This window comes from Mus caroli, chromosome 6 (assembly GCF_900094665.2).
Source record: "Mus caroli chromosome 6, CAROLI_EIJ_v1.1, whole genome shotgun sequence".
Taxonomy (NCBI): domain Eukaryota; kingdom Metazoa; phylum Chordata; class Mammalia; order Rodentia; family Muridae; genus Mus; species Mus caroli.
This window is the reverse complement of record NC_034575.1, coordinates 33,169,948-33,193,393: the sequence shown is the minus strand read 5'-3', so window position 1 is coordinate 33,193,393 and position 23,446 is coordinate 33,169,948. Positions and strand designations below refer to the sequence as shown.

The window sequence follows — 23,446 nt, the reverse complement described above, 5'->3', positions numbered from 1 at the left end:
AAATAAATCTTAAAAAAAAAAAAAAAAAAAAAAAAAAAGATGTGTGTACTTCTTGAAAGACAGTTCAGTGGTTAAGAGCACTTGTTCCTAGAACCTACATGTGGCTTACCTGTAACTCTAACTCCAGGGAATCCAACACCCTTTCCTGACCTCTACTGGCACCAAGCTAACACATAGTAGTGCATAACCTACATATGTGTAGGTAAAACATTCATATAAAATAAATCTAATATAAAAAAAAACTTTAAAAAAGATGTGGTAGGATACAATCTATAACCCCTGAACTTGGTTGAAGAAAAAAATCTGAAGTTCAAGGTCATCCATGGTTATATAACCAGTTCAAAGATAGGCAGTGTTATATGGTTTCCTGTTTCAATAATAGAAAAATAAGTAGCAATAGATTCTGTCATTTTGTTGCTCTTATTTTCTAGGTTTATCATAAAGTCATTTTGGTGGCTAGAGAGATAAGGACCTGAAGGTGAGCCCCAGTGTCTTAGGTTACTATTGCTTGATGAAACAGCATGACAACTTGGAGAGGAAAGGGTTTATTCGGCTTATGCCTCTACATCATTATTTATCATTAAACAGAGTCAGGACAGGAACCCAAGCAGAGCAGGAACTTCGAGGCAGGAGGTGAATAGAGGCCATGGAGTGGTGCTGTTTACTAGCCTGCTAAGACTGCTTTTTTTATAGTATCTAGGACTTATGAAGGTTTTTTTTTTTCCCTATATAGAGGCTCTCTCCTCTTCACTGTCCTAAGCTTGTATCAAATTGACATAAACTAGCCTGCACATCCAGCACCCATGTAAAATGCCAGATATTAAGGCTGAGGGCAAAAAAGCATAAGGATTCCTGGGATTCACTGGGCAGCTGCTTTGGCATTATCAGTAAGCTCCAGGCCAGGTGAGTGAACTGTGCACCCATCGCCAAGGAGCAGAAAGGTCTTCTAAGGAAGACACCCAATAGTATCGTTTGCCTTCCACATGTACACACACACACCAATATATACACATACCAAAAAAATTACAAAAATAAAAAATTTATTTAATTTTTTGTAACACTAAATGTGAAAAAATTCTGGGGCTAGACAGATGATGCAACATTAAGAGTACTGGCTGCTCTTCCAGCGGGCCTTAGTTTGACTCCCAGCACACACATGGCAGTTCACAACTGTCTAGAACTCCAATCCCCAAGGATCCAATACCCTCTTCTGACCTCCCAAGTACCAGGCACACACACGGTGCACAGATATAATACATTCCTACACATATTATAAAGCAAGCAAATAATTTAAATGTGGAAAATACCAGAGTAGTCTACAGATGAGAAATTTATTATAGATCATAAATGGATTGGTACCGTAGAAAATATCTAAAAGTTATGCACACTGGTGCTTGCCTATAATCCCTGCAGTCAGGATTATCAACAAAATAAAATTTAAAATGAAAACATAGAAACACTAAAAAATTAGTTTATTACTTATTAATATTTGTCACAGTCCTAAGTCAAGGGCTGAACTTCTCACAAACTAATTTTTTTTTTTTATTCTGTTGTATTATACTTAGAACTCTTTTCAGGCTTTTTGTTAAAAGTCCTCAATATGTAGCTCGAGCCGACCTCAAACTTCAGATTCTGTTTTCAGGCTGGCAAAATACTGGAACTCCACATTTAGGCCACCACACCAGGTTTAGGACACAGTTTCAACTGTTTCCTACTAAAAATGACAAAGCTGCTTCCTAGTCCATGTGTCTGGATACTTTTATGCTTAGAAGATATCTTTAATTTCACTTAAAAAATAAAAAACACTCATTTGGGCATCTGTGGTCAGGGGTACTCACTGCTTATGAAAAGTAATCTGGAAATCTTTTCTTCATTCCAGATATTTCTGGCAAATGAGAAATAAAACCAGGGTCAAGATTTATCCCCTAACAATTCCCCATCAGCAAGTGTATCTGTGAAGGGAAGTTACTCATAATTTCAATCAATCAAATTATAAAGTTAAAGGATCTATGCCATTTAAAAATAAAGGATAGGGGACAGTGACCCTGTGAGAACATGCCCCTGGCAAAATATTTCTTTCATCCCTCTCCAGAAGAGAAGAGAAAATAAGAAAAAGCACCTAATTAATACAGAGCCCCAACTCCTACTTCGTATGTATAAAATGCTCAAAATGCTATAAAATCACCCCAGTCTTTAGCCATGTACAAACAATAGTCCTGTGCACTAGTTGATCCACTTTCTTCTCTGTCAGTCTACAAACAGAAAAGACTTTACCAATAACTTCATTTTTTCTGGTACACTATTAATAAAACAATAAATAACCACGTACTGTTCCAGAAAGGACATCATGGGGGCAACAGTTGAGAAGGTGGCTCTTGCATACTCTGTCATCACTGAATTTGATTCGTTGACGAGTAGTATCTCCTGTAATATAGAAAGTTAATAATATTCAAGGTTAGACAACTAGACAATATTTATTTTTTTGAAAGTCCTAGTTATTACTAGCTTTTGGTGTGTGACTATCTATATACACACACATATAAATCAACCCAGGAGGGATTAGTTTCTTATAAACCACCCTATAGAAAAACTATTTTAGACAGCATGCAGTTGCAGTCTATGTACTGCAAATGTAATTCAAATAAATAGTCAAAGTGGGAAAGCAAAGCATTCTGTTAAATAACAGTACTTCAGAAAAGCATAAGATTTTAGAGCAGGAATGGACTTTATTGGTTATCAAGTCCAACTCCTTCACATTGCAGATCAGAAAAATGAGGCCCCAAGAGGTTAAGCAACTTGCAGAAGACCCACCAAGAGTTTCTACTGGTATACAATGGTCTCTTCTTGACAGTAAGCACTAATTTATTTTGTAATTATTTACATTAATTGAAAAACATAAAAGTAATCTTGCAAACAATGCATACACACTGCGAATCCCCACTGAACCCCAGACGCCATTTCTTCCACTACTTTGTTCCAGCTGAAGTGTCTCCCTTTTGCTGCTGGGAGGAGTTAGAGGGTAGAATAAGGTGTTTAAGAGCGTACAAACCTGGAAGAAGGACTTATACACCAGTCAAACAAAGGCACATTGCCTAAATGAAATGCTAACTTTTAATACCTCCAAAGATTCCATACTTCCAAGTTTTATGTGGTCTGTTCTATATTGACAAACCAGGCAAAACAAAATACATTTTGTGCTCATATTAAAAGAAAAAAAAAAAAAAAAAAAAACCCCACACAACTCCTAAGCAACAGAAGCAACCAACCTGCTTATCAAATACAGCTATTTACTCAAAAGTTTAAAGACTCTAGAGAAAGGAAAGGTAGCTAACTAGAGTAACAAAATACAAATGTTAGTTACAATTGTTTTTGTTTTTTTTTGCTTAGAATTTCTGAAGAAATAAAAGAAAAACTCACAAGGGTCGTTTCCTCTATGCAGAATGGTATGCCCTAAAAAATGTAGTTTAGCCTTAAATTGGTATCACTGTTAAAGGAAAACCTACTGATGAATTACTGAAGCAAAAACGACTGAAACAAACCAAAAGAGATTGTAAAAACTTCTGCAGTTCACATACCTAGAGCACTCCAAACATTTCAACTAGGAAGTAATTCTTAAATTAAGTTCTACAATTTCACATGTGAATAACAAACAAACAAAAATTCCAACTTTACCCCTTTCAAGTAGTCTTATATTGTAGAGTTTAACTCAATCCAACTAAACACTGTGGGGTAAGATTTTGTTCAAATTGTTTTAACTTGATTAAGAAGATTTAAAGAACATTCTAATTTGCAACTAGGACACATACATTTTTAAGATAATATTCCTAAAATCGTAGCTTCAGAGCAGTTCAACAATAGGTTTTCTGAGGCTAGTCTCTAGTAGGTTATTTGTGACACAATTTGGAATAATCCATTTAGTGTTCAAGCCTGCTACTATAATATAGGTTACTTTGGTGGTCTTTTATTTCCTTTTAAACACAACTGCTTCTGTTCCACATTCATTAACACATCTGAAAAGTTAGTGATAACTCACGGCTCGGCGAATGCGGGGCCTTTCTGAAACTCCCTTGCAGATTGAAGTAGGCAGGCATAGATACATTGAACCTTTACAAATAAAACAAGGGGCCAGATTGTTCAGTTTGTATAGAATAGACTCTGCCAGCAATTTCAATACAGCACCTAGAAGTACATGTTGACTGTAAAGATTCTTGCATATAAAAACAAAAGTGAACAAAATCAGAGTGCTCGGGTTTTTGTTTTGTTTGTGTTTTTTTATTTTGATTTTGTTTTTGTTTTTGTTTTTTAAACAATACTGATTTAACAAGTATAAGCCCAAAGAAAATTGTGACTGGAGATAACAAAAGCCCAAGACTGGAGCTCTAAAAGTGGCCCTTAGGCTAGGTAAGAAATATTTCTTTAAAATATGTTTCAATGAAGACTAGTGAGTGCCTCAAGCTCTTATCAGAACCAAACTATCACAAGCTCACACCCGAAAGCAAAAAATGCAGAAGCTTTTTGACCGTAGAAAGACTTTAAAACATGATTATGTGAAGAACTTTAAAAGTGATAAATTTTTAAGGGTTAAGGGGCACTTACAAATTTCGTACTGGCCCTATTACAAATGATCTAAGCTTTTTGGTAATGAAGCAGCAGTGTCAGTTCAATCAATTACAAAACATAGCTCAAGGGAATAAGGATTATATTTAATGGAGGTCTTAGAATAAAGTTAATATTTATGGAAGTTTTAATAATCAAACATCAATGCTTAAAAAAATCACATTAAATATAATAAGGTATACATGCCCTGACAATATTATCAGATAAAGCATTAATAATTACAAATAATAACCTTGGTGAGCTTTAAAATAATGAAGGAATCTATATCTATAAATGCCAAAAAAAAAAATCACCTACACTACCTCACTTATAGGTATTCTATAAACATTTATTTGATAACTATAGCAAAAGTATCATATATAGCTTTCACATATTAGCCATTATAAAAATCTTTTTAACAAAATAATAAAACTAGCAGTACAAGATATAACAATGAGGGACTTGCAAATGAATGTCTATTGAAACTTCAAGTTCTATTTAGGGAGACTTTATGCTTACGTAATTTTTAAAACAATTTGGCTACAAAATTACAAAATCATTCAGCATTTGAATAAATTTGGGCTTATGACATAAGTATAATTTAACTACACACTTCTGAAACAGAAATGTTTGTAATTTTTATTTCTGTCATGGTATCTGGCCCAAACCATGTTTTTCAAAAGAAACGAGGTAAATAGTATCCTTAAATGGGGGAGAAAAAAAAAGAGACTGGAAATAGGCAGTGAATATGAATAAAGTATCCTTATAATGTAGGATTTTATCAAACGTGCTTTATGTGTGTTTCCTAGTCACTGAATCATACCAAAAAAAAAAAATCTGAGTTAATCCCCCTAATAAATTCTCCTATGTTTAAAAAAAACTAATAATGGGGAGAAACTGCCCTGTCAATGATAATAGATCTTAATCATAGAATAAAACCTATTAGTGACTCCATCCTCTGTGCTACAAAATGGAATAACAAATATTTTGCTCCTAAGGAGTTGAATTACCATTAGAGATGTCAAACATATAAATAACAATAACATAAAATAGTATATACTCCAAGTGCCAAAGAGATATTTTGAACGATCAGCAAAAGGTTGGAGAAACTAGGAAAGGCTTCATAGAATAAGCAGAAGCCAAAATCTGAACACTACATACAAGACTTTAAGAGGAAAAATGAGCATTCCATACCAGAATAGTATCTTTGACAAATTTTACAAACGCTTCAAGGTTTGGGGAACAGTAAGTAAACTACAGTCAGCTTTGGTACACGGCTGAGTACATCTGGAAATACACTTAGTGCCAAAGATACAATTTTTGGAGGGTGAAATTTGGTGTCTTAAAATCTTTCTTCAATCTGTATTCATTGTGTATATATGAACTTTTAAGGAATTTTCTAAATGAGGCAGCAATTAGATCAAGTTGAGTCAAAAACAAATTATCTTACCTATAAAAGCAGGTTTCCCTGTCACAAAAATCAATTAAACTTTATATATGACAATAGCAAGGTCTTTTTTTTTTTCTTTTTTCAAAAGAAATGAGGTAAATAGTATCCTTAAATGGGGGAGAAAAAAGAGACTGGAAATAGGCAGTGAATATAAATAAAATATCCTTATTTTTTTTATTTTTAATATTTTTTATTACATATTTTCCTCAATTACATTTCCAATGCTATCCCAAAAGTCCCCCATACCGCCCCCTACTTCCCTACCCACCCATTCCCATTCTTTTGGNCCTGGCATTCCCCTATATTGGGGCATATAAAGTTTGCAAGTCCAATGGGCCTCTCTTTCCAGTGATGGCTGACTAGGCCATCTTTCGATACATATGCAGCTAGAGACAAGAGCTCCGGGGTACTGGTTAGTTCATCATTAAAATATCCTTATAATGTAGGATTTTATCAAACGTGCTTTATGTGTGTTTCCTAGTCACTGAATCATACCAAAAAAAAATCTTACCTATAAAAGCAGGTTTCCCTGTCACAAAAATCAATTAAACTTTATATATAATGACAATGGCAAGGCCTTTTATTTATTTATTTATTTTTGGAGACAGGGTTTCTCTGAGTAGCCCTGGCTGTTTTGGAACTCACTTTGTAGACCAGGCTGGCCTCGAACTCAGAAATCCGCCTGCCTCTGTCTCCAGACATTAAAGGCATGTGGATTAAAGGCATGTGCCACCACCCCCACCTAAGCAAGGTTTTTGAATAAGGTATTAAATCTTATTTATCTATTTATTAAATAATGTTTTTAAAGATTTGTTTATGAGTGCTCTATCTGCATGTACACCTATATACCATAATGGTTGAAAGCCACCATGTGGTTGCTGGGAACAGAACTCAGGACCTCTGGAAGAGTACAGTGTTCTTAACCTCTGAGTCATCTCTCTAGCCCAACCTCTTTTATTTTTGAGGCAGGGTCTCATGTAGCTCGAGCTGCCCATGAACTCACTCTGACTCTGGTGCTCCTGTTCTACACCAAGTGCTGAGATTACACACATGCCTGCACCACCAGGTCTAATGAGGAATCTGGTTTAGAATTTTGGGTGGCCACAAGTTTTTCATTTGAATAGAAGCACAAAAAGTTCTATTAATCATGTCCATTAAACAACTAACTATGAAATTGTAATGAATTACAATTTCATTGCCTTTTTCTTGTTCAATCCGCTCTTGGGTGTTATAAAATAGTTCAGAACACTTGTGTATAAAGTATACAATAAAAGCTGAAATGAATACCACATAACTCTCTAGTAACTGAACCTAAGGTGGCACTAAGACATCAGTTTCACTCTGGGATATGGACTGGCCTCCTCTAAAACCAGGATTCCTACTCAAACTGTACTCAATACTGCTATCAAAATTCCCTTCAATTTGCTGTGAAGGAAAAAGAGCCCCATTGCAATACCCAATATGAAATTATGATCCTACTACCTGATATAAATTGTATTAGTAACACATAAAACCTTGGCCTAAGTGGTATCTGACATTGTACACAATGCATGCTATTTTCCCAAAATCCACGCCCACTCCCCCCTCCCCCTCAATATTTCCCACCCTCTCCCTCCCCTTACAAACAATAAACCAAAACAACTTTCATAAATTCAGGTGCTATTTTAAAAACATCAAAATTTTACTTTACCCATTCTCTCCGATGCTCCCTGTATTTTTTTAAGATGTGAGTGGATGACCATGCTATGTGATCAACAACTGTGAAGTTAGCAAAAGTGAACTGAGTTTAGTATTGTAATTTCAAAAGAACCTTAAAGTTTGTAATATTTGACATATTTAATGGTAGGCAGAATCCTATCTTACTGTATTACATCAGGCATTAATGGCAAGCAATTTATAAAAGCAGTCAATATTTCTTTGTACAGATTTAGCTCAGAGCTCAGCTTTGAAATCAAAAGTGAGCAAGAAATACATCAACAGCCGGGCGTGGTGGCGCACACCTTTAATCCCAGCACTCGAGAGGCAGAGGCAGGAGGATTTCCGAGTTCGAGGCCAGCCTGGTCTACAAAGTGAGTNCCAGGACAGCCAGGGCTACACAGAGAAACCCTGTCTCGAAAAACCAAAAAAAAAAAAAAAAAAAAAAAAAAAAGAAATACATCAACATACAAAGCAACAGATGTATCCTGTGTCTATAAATGAAGGCAGAGGCAGGGACAGGGAAGCTCTCCCACAATTGCAAGTGTGACAAAGTGTCTACCACCACCATCTGTAGATGTTTCTAGGACCTTTTGTCACTCAGTTGACTTGGGACACAGCAGGTCCCTTCCTTCTGAATAAGATCCACACCCCTTCAATGATACTAAAGCTAGAGCTAGAAAAAACAGAAAACCAGTAGCATCTTGTTTACCTAACCTCTCTCTTGAATCCCTCAGTACAGAGGAAGCATTATAACCTTTCCTTCCAATATAAATTCCACTTCCACATAATAGTGTAGAAATTACATAAAAATCTATTGTCAGTTTCTAGTCTACTGCAGGGCAAGAAATCATTTAAGATGTGCAAAATTAAACCCATGTCTTCACATGAGCCAAGGTGACTCCTGGAGTCAATCTGATCATTCTTATGTAATTCTCCTTGCACCTTACCTGTGTCACCTATCTTTACAAGTTTTTCAACATTTATCTATATAAATCTTTTTGGCAACTAGTTTTTCCTTGAGACAGAGAAGCTGGCTAAGTGTCGCAAACTTCAGCTCATGATCCTTCTCCCTCAGTCTCTCCAAGAGCTGAAATTATAGGCGTATACACCACACCCAGCTTGTAATTACTTTTGCTTTTATATGTATGAGTTTTGTCTGCAGGTATGTATGTGAATCACACTTGTGCCTGGTGCTCTAATGTGAGAAGAGGGCAGAGAATGCCCTGAAACTGAAGTTACAAACAGTTGTGAGATGTCATGTGAGTGCTGGGAACTAACCCAGGGTCCTCTACAAGAGCAGCAAATTCTCTTAACCACTGAGCCACGTTTCCAACCATCATTACTTTTCTTTTTTGAGACAGTGTCTCATGTAGCCCAAGATGGCCAAGAACTCATGCAGACAAGGGTAATTCTGAACTTCTGGTCTTCCTGTTTTCAAGTGACAAGTGTTAGAATTACAAGTATGTATCATCATGCCCAGTTTTTGTAGTTGTTTTCAAGATTTATTTATTTATGTATGTATGAGTACAATTATAGCTGTCTTCAGACACACCAGAACAGAGCATCAGATCCCATTACAGATGGTTGTGAGTCACCATGTGGTTGCTGGAAATTGAACTCAGGACCTCTGAAGGGCAGTCAGTGCTCTTAACCACTGAGCCATCTCTCTAGCCCTTGTAGTTACTCTTTAAAATACTTATTTCCCTCTTCATGGTACCTTAATAAGAGTATCCTGTTTGACCTAGTGTATATGTAAGCAATTTAAAGTATATTTTATAAGAAAACAATATTTTAATATAATCAAAGATCCTTTGAGACTATTTGATATAGTTAATATAGTTGGTACTTTTATAAGATGTTCCTTTCTGAATGGAAGAAGTCATGCTGAGCAGTAGCAGCGGCTCTCTCTTCAGGAAATGTGAACATAAGACTACTACACAGTTTAGAAATGGCAGTATTTCTTTATAGTCCGTTAATATAGTCTTATACGTTAATAATCACTAATAGCTACTAGTGTAATTTCAACCATAATCCTCTTGACAAGTTTAAAAAGAACAATGGTTATTATAGGGAAAAAAACTTCCAAGGTAAATATGGGGACGGGGGAGAGCTATGGGTTAGAAACATAGTATGCAACCCTGGCTGCTCTCAAACTCACAATCCTTCTGCCTCAGTCCTCCAAGTACTGGAATTACAAGCATATATCAACACACATAGCTAGTAATATCAGTGTTATTGGGTATAATCAAAGACTTTTGATATTTTACAAACTTTTAAAATCCAAAATCACTTATGTATGAAAACCCATGTAACAAAATTATATTAAAAAAATGAAGTTGGAGAAAAGGCAACTATAAGATGCTAACAGACTAGCAATAATGAAAATATAAGAGCAGAAATTCTAAAGAAACTACATTCCAAGCCTATGCTCCAACCCTGTCTTCTCTCATTACACAAAGCAAAGGGTCTTGACAAACAGCAAAAATTTGTGCCATTATATTCTTTTGGACAACTTCAGGAGTTTTTTCATAAACATACTTCTTGAACTTAAAGAGAGATATTACAAAAACCTAAAGTGTTGACTTAGAATTGGAAAAGTAAGTTAATACAAAACTAGGCACAGTGCCTCGTGCCGTAGCCTCAGAATTTGGGAGACGGAGGCAGGACTGCCAGTAAGCTTAAAGCCAATGAGTGGTACTACATAGTGAGTTCTAGACCAGACTAAGGAGCTATAGAGTAAGACTTTGACTCAAAATATCTTTAATAAGGTTCTACAGAATTTAGCATGCATGCCAAAAGTTACAGCCTGCTAAATTTTATTCTGACACAAAGTTGCAGTTCAATTCTGATACAGTAACACCTGTACTCGGGTTATCTGGTACCTTCTATCCAGAGTTTTCCTACATACAAAATTAGAAGCAATGGAAGCTATGTTTTTTTCTTATTCTTTTAATTCTTCTTCTTTTGAGATGGGGTATCTCACTATGTAGACCAGGTTAGCTAGAACTTAGGATTCTTCTGCCTCAGCTTCTCAAGCACCTCATCTACATTAAAGGCTATCTTAAGAAATAGCTGAAAAGAACCAAAGATGATACAATTAGCTGATTTGTTCACTAAAAAGACTCCCAAAGAGGTGGGTGTGATAGGGCTCCCCTCTGATACAAGCATTCCTGAAGCTGTTCCAGACTATCAGGGCACAGTGAAACCCTGCCCCATAAAATAAGTCCCCAATTGTTCAAAATAACTATAAACATCAAGGAAAACATCCCCAATCAAAATTCAACAAAGGAAAGGAAAAACAAAAAACAAACAAAAAAAGAGAGCACTAGTGACAACTTAAGGACAAGTTAAAATGAAAAACACACCTCAGAAAGGGGATGTAAGCCTTAAAGCTACAAAACAGTACAGCAGAGAAATTGTAGTATTGAATGTACATCACATTCTCAAGAGCTGCCTCTGGGGACTCTGCCATTCACTTTAAAATATGAGCAAAATATACAAGGTACTTTCATTCATATAGTTGTTTTGTTTTCAAAATCAGATAATTATAATCAGTATAAAAGAATGTGTCACTTAAACATAAGTGTTAATTTGTAAATATTTACATATTAGGTTTTTTTTTGTCTATCTGGGATTATTGGTAGCTCATACCTGTGATCTAAGCACTCAGAAGACAGAGGCAGGAAATGACCTAAAATTAAGGCCAGTTTGGGCAAGACAGACAAAGAGATGAAGCAAACACACACCAAATTTCTAAGAAAAATAACAACTCGGGAGATAGAGGCAGGCAGGTCTTTGTGAATTTGAGACGAGGTTCATCTATATAGGGATTTCCGAGTCAGCCAGGACTACATGGAGATCCTATTTGAGGGGGGTGGGAGCGTGGATGGGTAGAGGGAGAGAAAATATGAATTGGGGGATGCCAAGGAAAGTAGTTAAATTCTACTGCTATCAATTAATTATACCCTAAAGTATGTCAACCAACAATTCAATTAGAATTGTGAGCCGAGAGTGGTGGCGCACACCTTTAGTCCCAGCACTTAGGAGGCAGAGGCAGGTGGATTTCTGAGTTCAAGGCCAGCTTGGTCTACAGAGTTCCAGGACAGCCAGGGCTACACAGAGAAACCTTATCTCAAAAAACTAAACAACAACAACAAAATATTACTACTGTGGGGGAATAGCCCAACAGTTAAAGGAACTTAGGAACTCCTACAGATGACCTAGATTTGATCATCACCCACATCAGGCTAGTCATCCATCCACTGTCTGTGACTCCACTTCCAGGGACCTCTTTCTGCCTTCTTCTGGCACTATACACACGGTGCGCATATACACAAGTAGGCATACACACAAATTTAAAAACAAAAAACAAGACAAAACACCACTCTAGTCAAATACTCCTTCTAATACTACAAATTAAATTGTGACACAAATTCCCTATACTATTAACAGTTTCTAGAGTCTAAGATAAAACATGTTTCCTAGAAAGTATATCCCTATCTGTTCCATAAATCACAATCATGTTCTCAGGGTTTCTACTGCTGCATCCTCATTTCACATTGCCACTGTGTTTGTGACATCCTGCAAAACTAGTGGCTCTCATGAACCAAAACACTAAAGGAAAAATGAGAAACCAAGATAAATAAAGTAATTTCATTCTGCAGGTCTAGATGATCTCAAGAGATGACCAAGAACTCTCTACTTCACAAGTTTTGTGGTTTCTGATTAGTCATTTCTATTCATAAGCATGGATATACACTGGATATAGACTGGCAATTAATTTTACATCTTATATGAAAACCTAGAACAGTATTTTCCAAAATATGAAACTGGCACAAGGTGATTCAGGATATCATTCAATTTCATAAAAAACATACTTACCACACAGTAAGAAACATTAACTCAAGAAAGAAGTTTCTTCTTGGCAATGTTATCTATTTAATATTGACCTGACAAACTAACTTTAAACATATGGAATTTTAAGTGACAAGAGTATAAGCTGGGCATGGTAGTGTACCCCCTCGATCCTAGCACTTGAGAAGTAGAGGTTGACAGATCTCTCTCTGTATTGAGGCCAGCCTGTTCTACATTCAAAGTTCTAGGCTAGCCAGGGCTACATTGTGACACCCTGTCTAAAAAAAAAAAAGAAAAAAGAAAAAAGAAAAGAAAGAAAGAAAAAGGAATATAGTTCTATTAGCATGCCTTTCTATTTGTACTTATTTTTATGGCAATACAAATGTCTTTTTAAAATTAATTTAAGCACAAACCTATAATGCCAACTCCTTGTAGAAGCAGGACCACAATTTCAAAGTCTGCCTAGAGCTACAGAGGATGATAAAAAGCCAGCCTAGTACACACACTGAAAGCCAGTCTAAAACACCAAGTGCTGTAAGGTAGCACAAGTGCTTTTCTACCTTTGTAGAAGACCACAGGTCCAATACTCAGCACTACCCCAACAAAAGCTTGTGCGCATACACACACAAAATTAAAATTTTTAGAAAGTTACTTGACAAAAAATATTAAGTCAGGTAATGGTGGTTCACGCCTTTAACTCCAGAACTCAGGAGGCAGAGAAAGGTAGATCTTTGGAGCTTAAGGCCAATATGGTCTACAGAGCAAATTTCAGGACAGCCAGGGCTACACAAAAAAGCCCTGTCTAAAAAAAAAAAAATCAAAAAGTATTAATAGGAAACAACAAACAAAACCCAGTAGGGGTGGGGAAACATTTATCTACAACAAGGTTTCTTGAATTTTCAGTGTGCATCAAAACCAAGATCCAAACAAGGTGCCGAATGCCTTTAATCTCAGCACTAAGGAACAGGAAGAGTTGGAGCTCAGTTCCAGATATAGTTAACATAAGATTCAGTACCATACAGACTCACTCTCAAAAAAAAAAAAAAAAGTCTCAAATAAATAAATAAATAAAGACTTTTACTCTCTTCTCTTCTTGCTCCTGTTCCCTTATTCTCTTCCCCGTCTCTCTCCACATGCTCATAGCCAGCCTCTACTCTTCTCTCTGCCTTTCTGTCTCTAATACTCCTAAAACTCCCCCTCCTCATGCCCTAAATAAACTATTCTATACATAAGAAAGGAAGGAAGGAAGGAAGGAAGGAAGGAAGGAAGGAAGGAAGGAAGGAAGGAATTAACAAGAAGGAATTAACAAGACTTTCTTAAACCTAATTGTTGGTTTGCATCTCAAGAATAAGCATTTGACTACAGGAATGCCGCTGTTGCTACTCTGGGACACACTGTTACCCAACAGTAGCCAACAAATTTTGTTTTGTTTGGGGGGAAGGGGAACTTAGAGCTTGAGACAATCTCATTCTGTAGCCCAGCTAGCCTCAAACACAGAAACTCTCTTGCCTCAGCCACTCACTAGGCAGAATTGCAGGTATGAGCCACTACCTGGCCAAATAAGTGTTTATTTATAGAGTGTTTTGTCTAGCATGCATGAAACCCTAAGTTTGATACCCAGTAAACAAAATTAGATGAGAAAGCCCATGCCTATAATTCTAGCACTCAAGACAATTAGGAAGATCAGAAGTTCAAGGTCATCCTGGGATACAGGAATTTCTGCTTTGTATTTCTAAAAATAAATTTATAAAAACGAAACCTTTATTTAAAACATCTTCAAGCACTAACTGCAAAGGGCATAATATATAGACAGCAGAACCGAATATAACACAGAACTTGGTACAGTATGTATCCTCCATAAATATCCCCCCTCCCTAACTGAAAAGCAAAACTTTGGATAGTTTAACTCTTAAAATATAAAATTGAGGCCTACAGAAATCTGAGGTCTCAAGAAAATAAAAATAAACAATTTACCATATTCTTGAGACAGGATAAAAGAGTCAGCAAGGGCAGCTGGTTAAATTCTTTTCACGTTGAGTCAAATAGGTCAAACATCAGTTGTACATGGTTCACAACTAAATTAAAACATATGGGTCAATAGAGTGTTTTCTACAAAAAAAACAATAAGTTAAGTTCTCTCTTTGGCCAGTGTTAAGAAACAAGATATGACATTTACTCAGTTGACTGAACTACATGTTACTTTCTGATGCCTTTGACTTGTTAAGTTATTCAGCAAAAACAAAAACATGATGTAAACTTTATATATGTGTATACATATATATGTATAAATAAATAAATAAAACGAATACACTGTAGCTATCTTCAGACATACCAGAAGAGGGTATCAGATCCCATTACAGATGGTTGTGAGCCTTCATGTGGTTGCTGGGAATTGAACTCTCAGGACCTCTGGAAGAGCAGTCAGTGCTCTTAACCACTGAGCCATCTCTCCAGCCCCATAAACGTTTAATTCTTTAAAAACTACTTCCCTCTATGCCCTCAACAATCCTACAAAATTGATAAATCTATTTTCTATCTTAGCCTTGCCTTTCCATTTCTACCCAAGCAGCTGCCAGTAAATGATCATTTAAACCCCGAAGACCAGGAGTGGAACAATGGTGCATGCCTATTGTCCCAGCAACTTGGGAAACTAAGGTTAGAAAATTGCTTGAGGCAGGAGTTCCAAGACAAGCATAAAACAGCTGGAACGATTAACTTCATTGCTAAAGTGCTTTGCTTGGACCATAGTTTGATCCTTAGAACCCATGTTTTAAAAAAAAAAGTTATCCACAGTGGTACACGCTTGTAATTCTAGCCTGCATGGGCAGACACAGGTAGATCCCAGGTCACTGGTCAGGGGAACAATCTTACCTCTACACATACACACCTGCATGCACACTCATGCACAGACCCACACCCACCCACACCCAAAAAGGAACAGACTGGGTTTTGGGTGCTAAAGCTGTTAAGATTCCTCTCAGAAACTTACCCTGGTTCACTCCCTCATTTTTTTCTCCAATATGATGATCCAACTTCTTTCGTCTTCTTAGTCTACAATTTCTTCAAAGACTCATTAGGATGGATAGGCCTGTTTATATTTCCTCAAAAGTAGCAGTTCTGAACTGCTTCACGCATCTTTTTTTTCCATTGAAACCTACATTGACCTCAAAACTCATCATCTTCCAGCTTCAGTCTCCCAAATGGTAGAATGCTAGGATTACAAATATATTCCTTCCATGTTTGCAATTTCACTTTTTGTTTGTTTGAGCCCAACCCAGCCTAGAATTCTAGGTACTCCTGCTTAAGTCTCTCAATGGGATTACATGGTGTGTCACCATGCCCAGCTAGAAGCTCATTAAGAAGCAGCTATCTCATTTTTTCTATTCTTACCACACTCACTGACCTTCATTTAGTGCTCAGCCCATTGCTTATCTAAACCCTAAGCAACTTTAAATTTCACTGTCTATAAGAAGCACATTACTGAACAATGAACCTGAGCATGACCATAACATCTACTTGCTTTTGAAGTCCCCATCCTGCACACATTTTATCCTTAGCTGACATTCTACTTTAACTAAAAACGTACTTCCCACTTACATTACTTACACATACACAAAAAATAATTTATCTTCTGTTCTATTTTTATTTTTTTTACCTGAAATACTGTCTCAAAAACATAGGCTTACTTGAGGAGTGCTAAACAACTGCAGAGATTCCAAGATAACAGGGTTCTATGAGGTGAGATTTTTATTGTTTTCTGGGCTGCTCTGTAGACAGAAATATTATTTAGAATTCAAAATACAAAGTGAGGGGGAAACTTTAACTGATTCACTATTCAAGTGCTAACAAGAGTTTTTCAATGTTGTGGAAGATGCCTGAACAGTAACAAAAATCAAATGGTTACAGACATACATGAAAACTGTTTGGCCTTATATGTACATGCTCTAGACTAAGAAATATCCCATTTATGTATTTTTATAAAATGTATGCTCGTGCATTTAAGGCTATACCTCTTTTACTTAAAATGAAATGAGCCAAGTATAATAAATGGATGGCTTACAACTGACCAAGATATAAGTATAATTCATTAAGATGAGAACAAAATTAAGAGAATATGTGTCGATGACAAGTCAAGAAACACAAGTTACAATAAAGATGATTTTACAAAAAGATAAACCCACAAAAGAAAAACACTACTGAAAATCTTTGATTCAATAATTTTGCAGTAATGTTCTATACAAATGTAGATGTATTAGCTAGGTATTTCTAACTTGTACTAAGAATAGGTACATTACTTTCTGAACTGCATTTTCCAAGGTTATTACCTAAAAACTTTTCCTTCAATTTTATGTTATCACACACTACACAACTGGGTAGCAGTTAAGATTAATATCCTGTATTATAAACTGAGTAAGTATCCTATAGCTCATTAAAATTACTATTCTAAATAGCTAAAACTATCTAAAAATTCTTATGTATGTTTTTGGTGTCTTGTTGATTTGGCTTTTGAGATGGTGTCTCATGTTGCCTAAAGTAGCCTCATTAACTGTGTAGCTGAGTGTGGAACACTCCTGATCCTCTTGCCTCCACAGCCAAATGTTAGGATCAGAGGAAAGCCCCATATACAACAATTATGATCTACTACTCCAGGAACATTGACTGACATCCCTGTCAGGGTCCAGAGCCATTAAGGAGCTTTTTGTCACTCAGGAGTTAGATGGAAGGGTTGTGGTACTGAAGATTGTACAGGTCACTGCTCATGCTAAGAAAGCGCTCCACCACTTAGATACATCCCCAGCTGTAGGTAGCTTGTCTGCTCAAAGATACTCAGTATCATGGATGATACCATACAATTTTATTTCTACGATCTACATTTTGGGTCTATAGGTTGACTTCGAAGGCACATTTGAAGATACACTATCACTCCTATTTTATTTTAACCTTTCAGAAATGGTTTGTGCTCCCATAAAAACAACTTTAAGGGCTGGCAAGATGGCTCGGTGGGTAAGAGCACTGACTGCTCTGAAGGTCCTGAGTTCAAATCCCAGCAACCACATGGTGGCTCACAACTACCTGTAATGAGATCTGACACCCCCTTTCTGGTGCGTCTGAAGACAGCTACAGTGTACTTATGTAAAATAATAAATAAATCTTAAAAAAAAAGAAACAAACAAAACAATTTTAAAAGCATAGTAGCCTTAGAACAACCTTCTAAACGTCAAACTTCAAATTTTAGGATGTAATCTAGGTCCTGGTCCTAGGCCTAAGGGTATAGTTTAGTGGTTCAGAGCTCCCTAGCACACGAAAAGCCTGGAGTTTGATCCCTATTACTGGGGAGGTGGTGGTATTCCAGTCCACCTCAATTATGTTTAATTCACTTTAGTTGTACCTTCCTAAGTCTTTCTGGAATCTCAGCCAGATATTCATACCCAAACTACGTGCCCATAGAGTAACATTGCCAAGGGACATTCTTACAATTAATCCAATCTAGTCAAAATAACCACTATCCATCTGAGGGCACTACAGTGCTTTCTCTCAACTATCACAAAAACAATTTTCAAAATGTTTCTTAAAATTTCCTGTGTTACTGTTACCTTCTAGAATATGCTCAGCGAAAACCAATTAATTATCTCTCTTTTCTAAGGCAAAAAATTTCTTAAATGTAACTAATTTAAAAATACTAGTAATGATATCTACTTGTGACTTTTCTAAGAAAAACTAATTATATTTATTTAATATTTTTAGTATAACATAGAAAACTACTTGGCTTCCCATATAACAAATTACAGATTTAATTTGAGGCAAAAAGGTTATGTCACTTACCCAAGCTTCTAATTAGAAACCAGGTCTCCTGAGTCTCAGCCCAATGTTCTTTTCCTAAACTTATATCTTATTAGAAAATTCCAAATATAGACAGACCCCCAGTTACATGGGTTTGAGTTACACTGATTCACATATACAAACTTTATATAGTGTGACCAATGTTTCAACTCACGCGGTACCCTGCTTCCATTTATGCAGTATGCCAGGCATCGGCACGATTTTCAGTGGCACACAGGCGGTTGCCACCACCAGGGCCCTAGGCAAAATTGCAAAGAAGGCAAAGTTTGTCTTTGGCCCTCCCATCTCCCTTATGCATTTCTCTCCCACCTCCTGATTATCCTCCCAATGCCCAACCTCCCAATGCCACCAAGCTGCCCTTCTGACTGTCCAAAGCAACCCCCACACACACACATCACGAACTATCCTTTCCTGAAGTGCCCAGTAATCCAAGTTATCTATTTTACTATCACCACAATTCCTATTCCTAAGGATTCTAGTGAGATTTAAGTCACTTAAGTGATTAGCTGATTTAAGTAATCGATGATACACTTAACCAACAGATTTAAGTCTCCAAGTAATTTAAAAAGGAATTAAAAGTTCTTTTCAGAAAAGTGTGAGTGGGGAATATTTGGAAAGGGGGAGCAACACCTTCTCAAGAGTCCCAGATTCCTTTATTCCTTTACTGTTTCAGATTCCTTCACAAATATGATACTGTTAAGGGGATAATTGCCATCTAAAGCACCACTACCCAAAATAGTCATGGCTGTTTTTATAGTTGTCTGCAAGGATAAACAAAAAACAAAGCTCCTTTAAATACCCACCCTTACCTACCTTTTCCATCTCTCCCCCACTTTCTGGGTCCCCAATTCCACCTCTTAAAGCCAAACACACAGTATTTTTGGTAAGCTGTCCCATGTGTATAACACGAGGTTTTCCATTATGTGGTCCAAATGACATGGTGCTTCTCAGTGATGTACCTATGTCCCTTATCCTTGTCTAATTTTGTTTATGGTACACAAAAAAAGGTAATTCTGATTTTATTTCAAGGTCCTCAATTAAAAATTCATTAAATAACAAGGAAATGTACTATGTTATATCAAATATATGAAAGAACTAATACGGTACCTTAAAAAAGCTTTCTTTTTGTTTTCTTGAGCTATGGGATCTCACTGCACTACACTTGGCTAACATTCACTCCTTTTTTTGTCCCACTTGTCCATAAAAGTAGTTCTTCTCTATTGTTTTTGCTTGAGCCTTAACTCAGGCTAGCCTGGAACTATATAACCTAGGGTAGCCTTGAACTCACTGAAATTCTCCTGCCTTAGCATTCTCCAAAGCCAAAATTGATGTTTCTTCTGAATCAATACAGCACTGAAAATCAAATCACTTCAACCTCAACCAAATACTATTGTTTACTCATAAATATGTGTTCATTTTTAAGTTCAATTGGTCTGAAGGGTTAAAAAATATTCAGGGACAGAGACAGGAATATAAATTTAAGTAAAAAATAATTAAACTTTAAGAATCCAGCTTCATTCTGGGACTACAGAGAGAAATTTACAGATATACTACATATTTAACAGTTCAGTTTTGTAATACTAGAGGGGGCTGCTATCAGAAAATTGTCAGCTGGGCATGCCTTTAATCCCAGCACTTGGGAGGCAGAGGCAGGAGGATTTCTGAGTTCCAGGCCAGCCTGATCTACAGAGTGAGTTCCAGGTCAGCCAGGACTACACAGAGAAACCCTGTCTCAGAGGAAAAAAAAGAAAAAAAGAAAAGTAAATTGTCAGGTCATAGTTACCTTGATCCAACTAACCTCCCAGTAGAATACATAAGGAAATCCTATCTATGCAGAAGTTACCAATAATGGCATCAATTCATATTTAAAGATTACATAAGGTAAGCCTTTAAGATTTCTAAGATGTTATTACAAATATTGAACTGTTAAGTTCCTGTATGAAGCCCCTTCTAAACATCCTCACTTATGATGGAGAAGGAAGGAAGTTAAGACATGCTGCAATTATAAACATTCTTACCCAAGCACGAAAGGTTAGGTTATTCCAGTGGTGTTTTTAACTACTTAGCTTTCAAGGGATTACTTACTACTCACAAATAAATCTTATTTTCTTTCCATTTTTCCCTCCTCTCTATACAATAAATCTGTTATCCGCCTTTATCTATCGTTAAGAAAAATTTCCAATGGGTTTTTATTAGGACTTAACCTTACACTGAAAGCTGTATTAAGTATTGCTAAAAAATATTTGAAATAGGTTTTATCTTCTCCCATATTTTCCGCAAAGAACTCAAGAAAATTCAACAGATTTTACAATTAAGCTAAATTTATGTACGTCTTTTCTTGTAAGCCAAATTTGTCCAAAAAAAAAAAAAAAAAAAAAAAAAAAGCATTTAAATCGCTAAGAAACTTGCCTAAACGAGTTTTTACAAGTCAGGATTTGGACTTGTTTTGTTGGGTTTTTTTTTTGTTTGTTTTTTTTAATGGAAGTGCTGAATTTTAATTTGAAAGTACATTGTTAATTATCCCCCAAAAGCAACATTTCATCATTTTTAGAAACAAACACGTAAATAACTCCTTATAAGAATTCTAATCTAACTGTATTTTTAAAAACCCTTTCCTTCAATTCTAATTCAGTGGGCATCAAATATCCAAAATGATTCTGTTTTCAGCACAGGTAAAATTTGCCAATATTTACTGAAGTCTCTAATACGTGGTCTAACAAAATGGAGGTCTCTCGGTGGAAAAAAAAATAGGCTTAAACACTTCTACAAAATGGGGCCAAACACACCCACATTAAAAAACCATGGTTTGGGTCAGATTTTCCACACACACGAAAAAAAAAGTCGATTCTGTCAGGGCTCGACGAAGCGTCCCCTGGAACTGGGGGTTAGTAGTGGTTTCGTTAAGACCAGGGAGGGAGGGGGTGTTTCTCTCCACACTCTAGAGGACGGCGGCGAGGGGTGATCCGAAAGCCCAGAGGAAAGGAGCTGGAGCTGGGGGGAGACCTGAGCGCCCCGCCGGTCCCTGATCAATAGTCAAACTGACCGCCCCACTACTCCAAGACAGACTTGGGCTCTCCCAACCCCGCCAAGTCAACAGCAAAAGGCACAAACTCCCTTTTCTGCTCCCAGGCCCCGCCTCTCCGCATTGGCAGCAGTTCCCGCCAATCCGCACGGTCACCGCCCCTAAGCCCGCCTGCCAAGCCCTGATTGGACTGGAAGAGAGACGGGGGTGGGGGGGGGGAACCTCGCGCTACCAATCTGAGAACCCCTTACTCGGTCGCACGCGCGCGCCCAAGTGCTCCCTCGGAGGCCTCCCCCGCCCCGACCGCGGCCCCTCCCCCACCCCCAGGGCTCTGGCAGCGACTTACCGTCCCGAGAGGTGCCCATTAACTGGTCCAGCATAGCGCGCATCTGGGCCTGCGCCGACATGGCGACAGCGTAGCGGGCGGGCGGTCCGGCAGGCAGGCAGGCGGGGGTGGGGCACCGGCCGGGCCCTGGCGGGCGGGGGACGAGGGGAAGGGGTGGGGGAGGTGCGGCGCTGTCTCGGTGGCCGCGGCGGCCTAGAGCCCGCGAGTAGGGAGTCGGAGGGGTCGTGGAGAGTCCGGGCTGCGCTCCTCACGACGGCGTGGACGTGGAAGATGGCAGCCCCCCTAGAGAGTGAGCCCTGGTGCCCTCACTCTCCGTCCGGTTCCTGAGACAGACGCGACACAGGCTAAGCCGACTCTCGCCTCCTCCCGACACCGACACCCGCCAGAAGCCGTCAACCCCCCCCGTAGCGAGCGAGCTCTGACGCGGCTCGCCGCCGCCGCGACGGGAGCGCGCACGCAGCTCGCGCCTAGTCGTTTCCTGTGGGGGTTCGGCCAATCGCCATCCAGCTCGCTGCGCTCCGCCCTGCCCCTCCCACGAAGGGTCCCACCCTAACGGCTGCGGAGCGCGTTCATGTCTGCTTACCCCGCCCCTCTCGGAGGCTGAGTCTCGCGAGAATGATGCTCTTTTTTTTTTTTTTTTTTTTTTTTTTTTTTTTTTTTTTAAGCCTACTCCGAAGCCTCTTCGGCCCCGGGCGTCTAAGCAGCAGGTCACTTAGGACCTTGCTGTTGCTGTGCTGGTGTCCTCCAGCCGCAAATTAGCCAGTGCCGAGCTTAGAGCGAGTCGGAGTAAGTAGTGCGACAGAAGTTCTCAGGGTTAGTGCTTTCCTGACGGATGCTGGCGGAATCGCAAGCCCGTAGGAGGCCCGAGCCGAGGACACCTAACCTTATCCTCAGGCCACTGCCCCTCATCCCCTCATCGGTGCCCGAGCTCGGGACATGTCAGGTTCAGGAAAAAGAAAAAACAAACTGCGAAATCAACACAGTGGAAATCAGGCCTCCCGACCCCTTCCGCTACGTTTAGGACAGCTGGAAGCTGCTAGTCTGAATTCGGAGCTGGGCAAGTGAGAGCTTGGGACAGGCCATAATGCAGAGCAGCGTTCCCGCGGGGTTCTTGGCTGACTGTCGCCCTGCACTCCCACGCCTTGCTGACTGCGACCTTTCATCCGTAGTTGATTTCTTAATCTCAAGGCTGGTGGGGCTGAGGCCAGAGTGAGCCAACGGGAAAGAAACTGGCGAGTCTTTTAAACTGAAACGTCGCAACTTTAGATAATAGTTGGGAAGTTATGGATATTTTTTGCCGTTTCATTATAATTGCCCATGCATTGAGGAACTAAAATTTCAAACTAGTGCCAGCTTCATATTAAAATCATGTGAAAGAGCAATCACAGTTCCAAGGTTTAACTAGGTACTGAGCCGATGCAAATTATTTACGTTATCGTCAGCAACTTGCCAAAAAAAAAAAAAAAACCCACAGTCACTCAGTACTGTTTTTGAAACAGGGTGACAATGTTATGAGAAAAATAGCCTTAAAAAGTGAGCGGTCAGCCGGGCGTGGTGGCGCACGCCTTTAATCCCAGCACTCGGGAGGCAGAGGCAGGCGGATTTCTGAGTTCGAGGCCAGCCTGGTCTACAAAGTGAG

At 38.4% G+C, this 23,446-nt stretch overlaps 1 protein-coding gene across 18 annotated transcripts in view; it reads right to left on the bottom strand.

Moving 5' to 3' along the window:
* The window catches only part of LOC110295902 (putative RNA-binding protein Luc7-like 2), a 58,318-nt gene extending 35,939 nt beyond the window's left edge, over positions 1 to 22,379 (bottom strand). For 2 of the 18 annotated variants that reach the window (XM_029478722.1, XM_029478723.1), the window contains exons 1-6: positions 21,808 to 22,270; positions 15,588 to 18,677; positions 14,573 to 14,673; positions 4,034 to 4,104; positions 2,929 to 3,002; positions 2,330 to 2,424 (exon numbers count right to left, since the gene is read on the bottom strand). In XM_029478722.1, coding sequence (XP_029334582.1) covers positions 2,330 to 2,424; positions 2,929 to 3,002; positions 4,034 to 4,104; positions 14,573 to 14,575 — 243 coding nt within the window. In that variant the 5' untranslated portion in view covers positions 14,576 to 14,673; positions 15,588 to 18,677; positions 21,808 to 22,270. Of the gene's footprint in view, positions 1 to 1,838; positions 1,886 to 2,329; positions 2,425 to 2,924; positions 6,221 to 7,736; positions 8,073 to 14,572; positions 14,674 to 15,587; positions 18,678 to 21,807 lie in introns of those variants that run through there. The other 16 variants (XM_021164290.2, XM_021164284.2, XM_021164286.2 and 13 more) reach the window with 16 other exon arrangements.
* Positions 22,380 to 23,446: the final 1,067 nt, after the last annotated feature.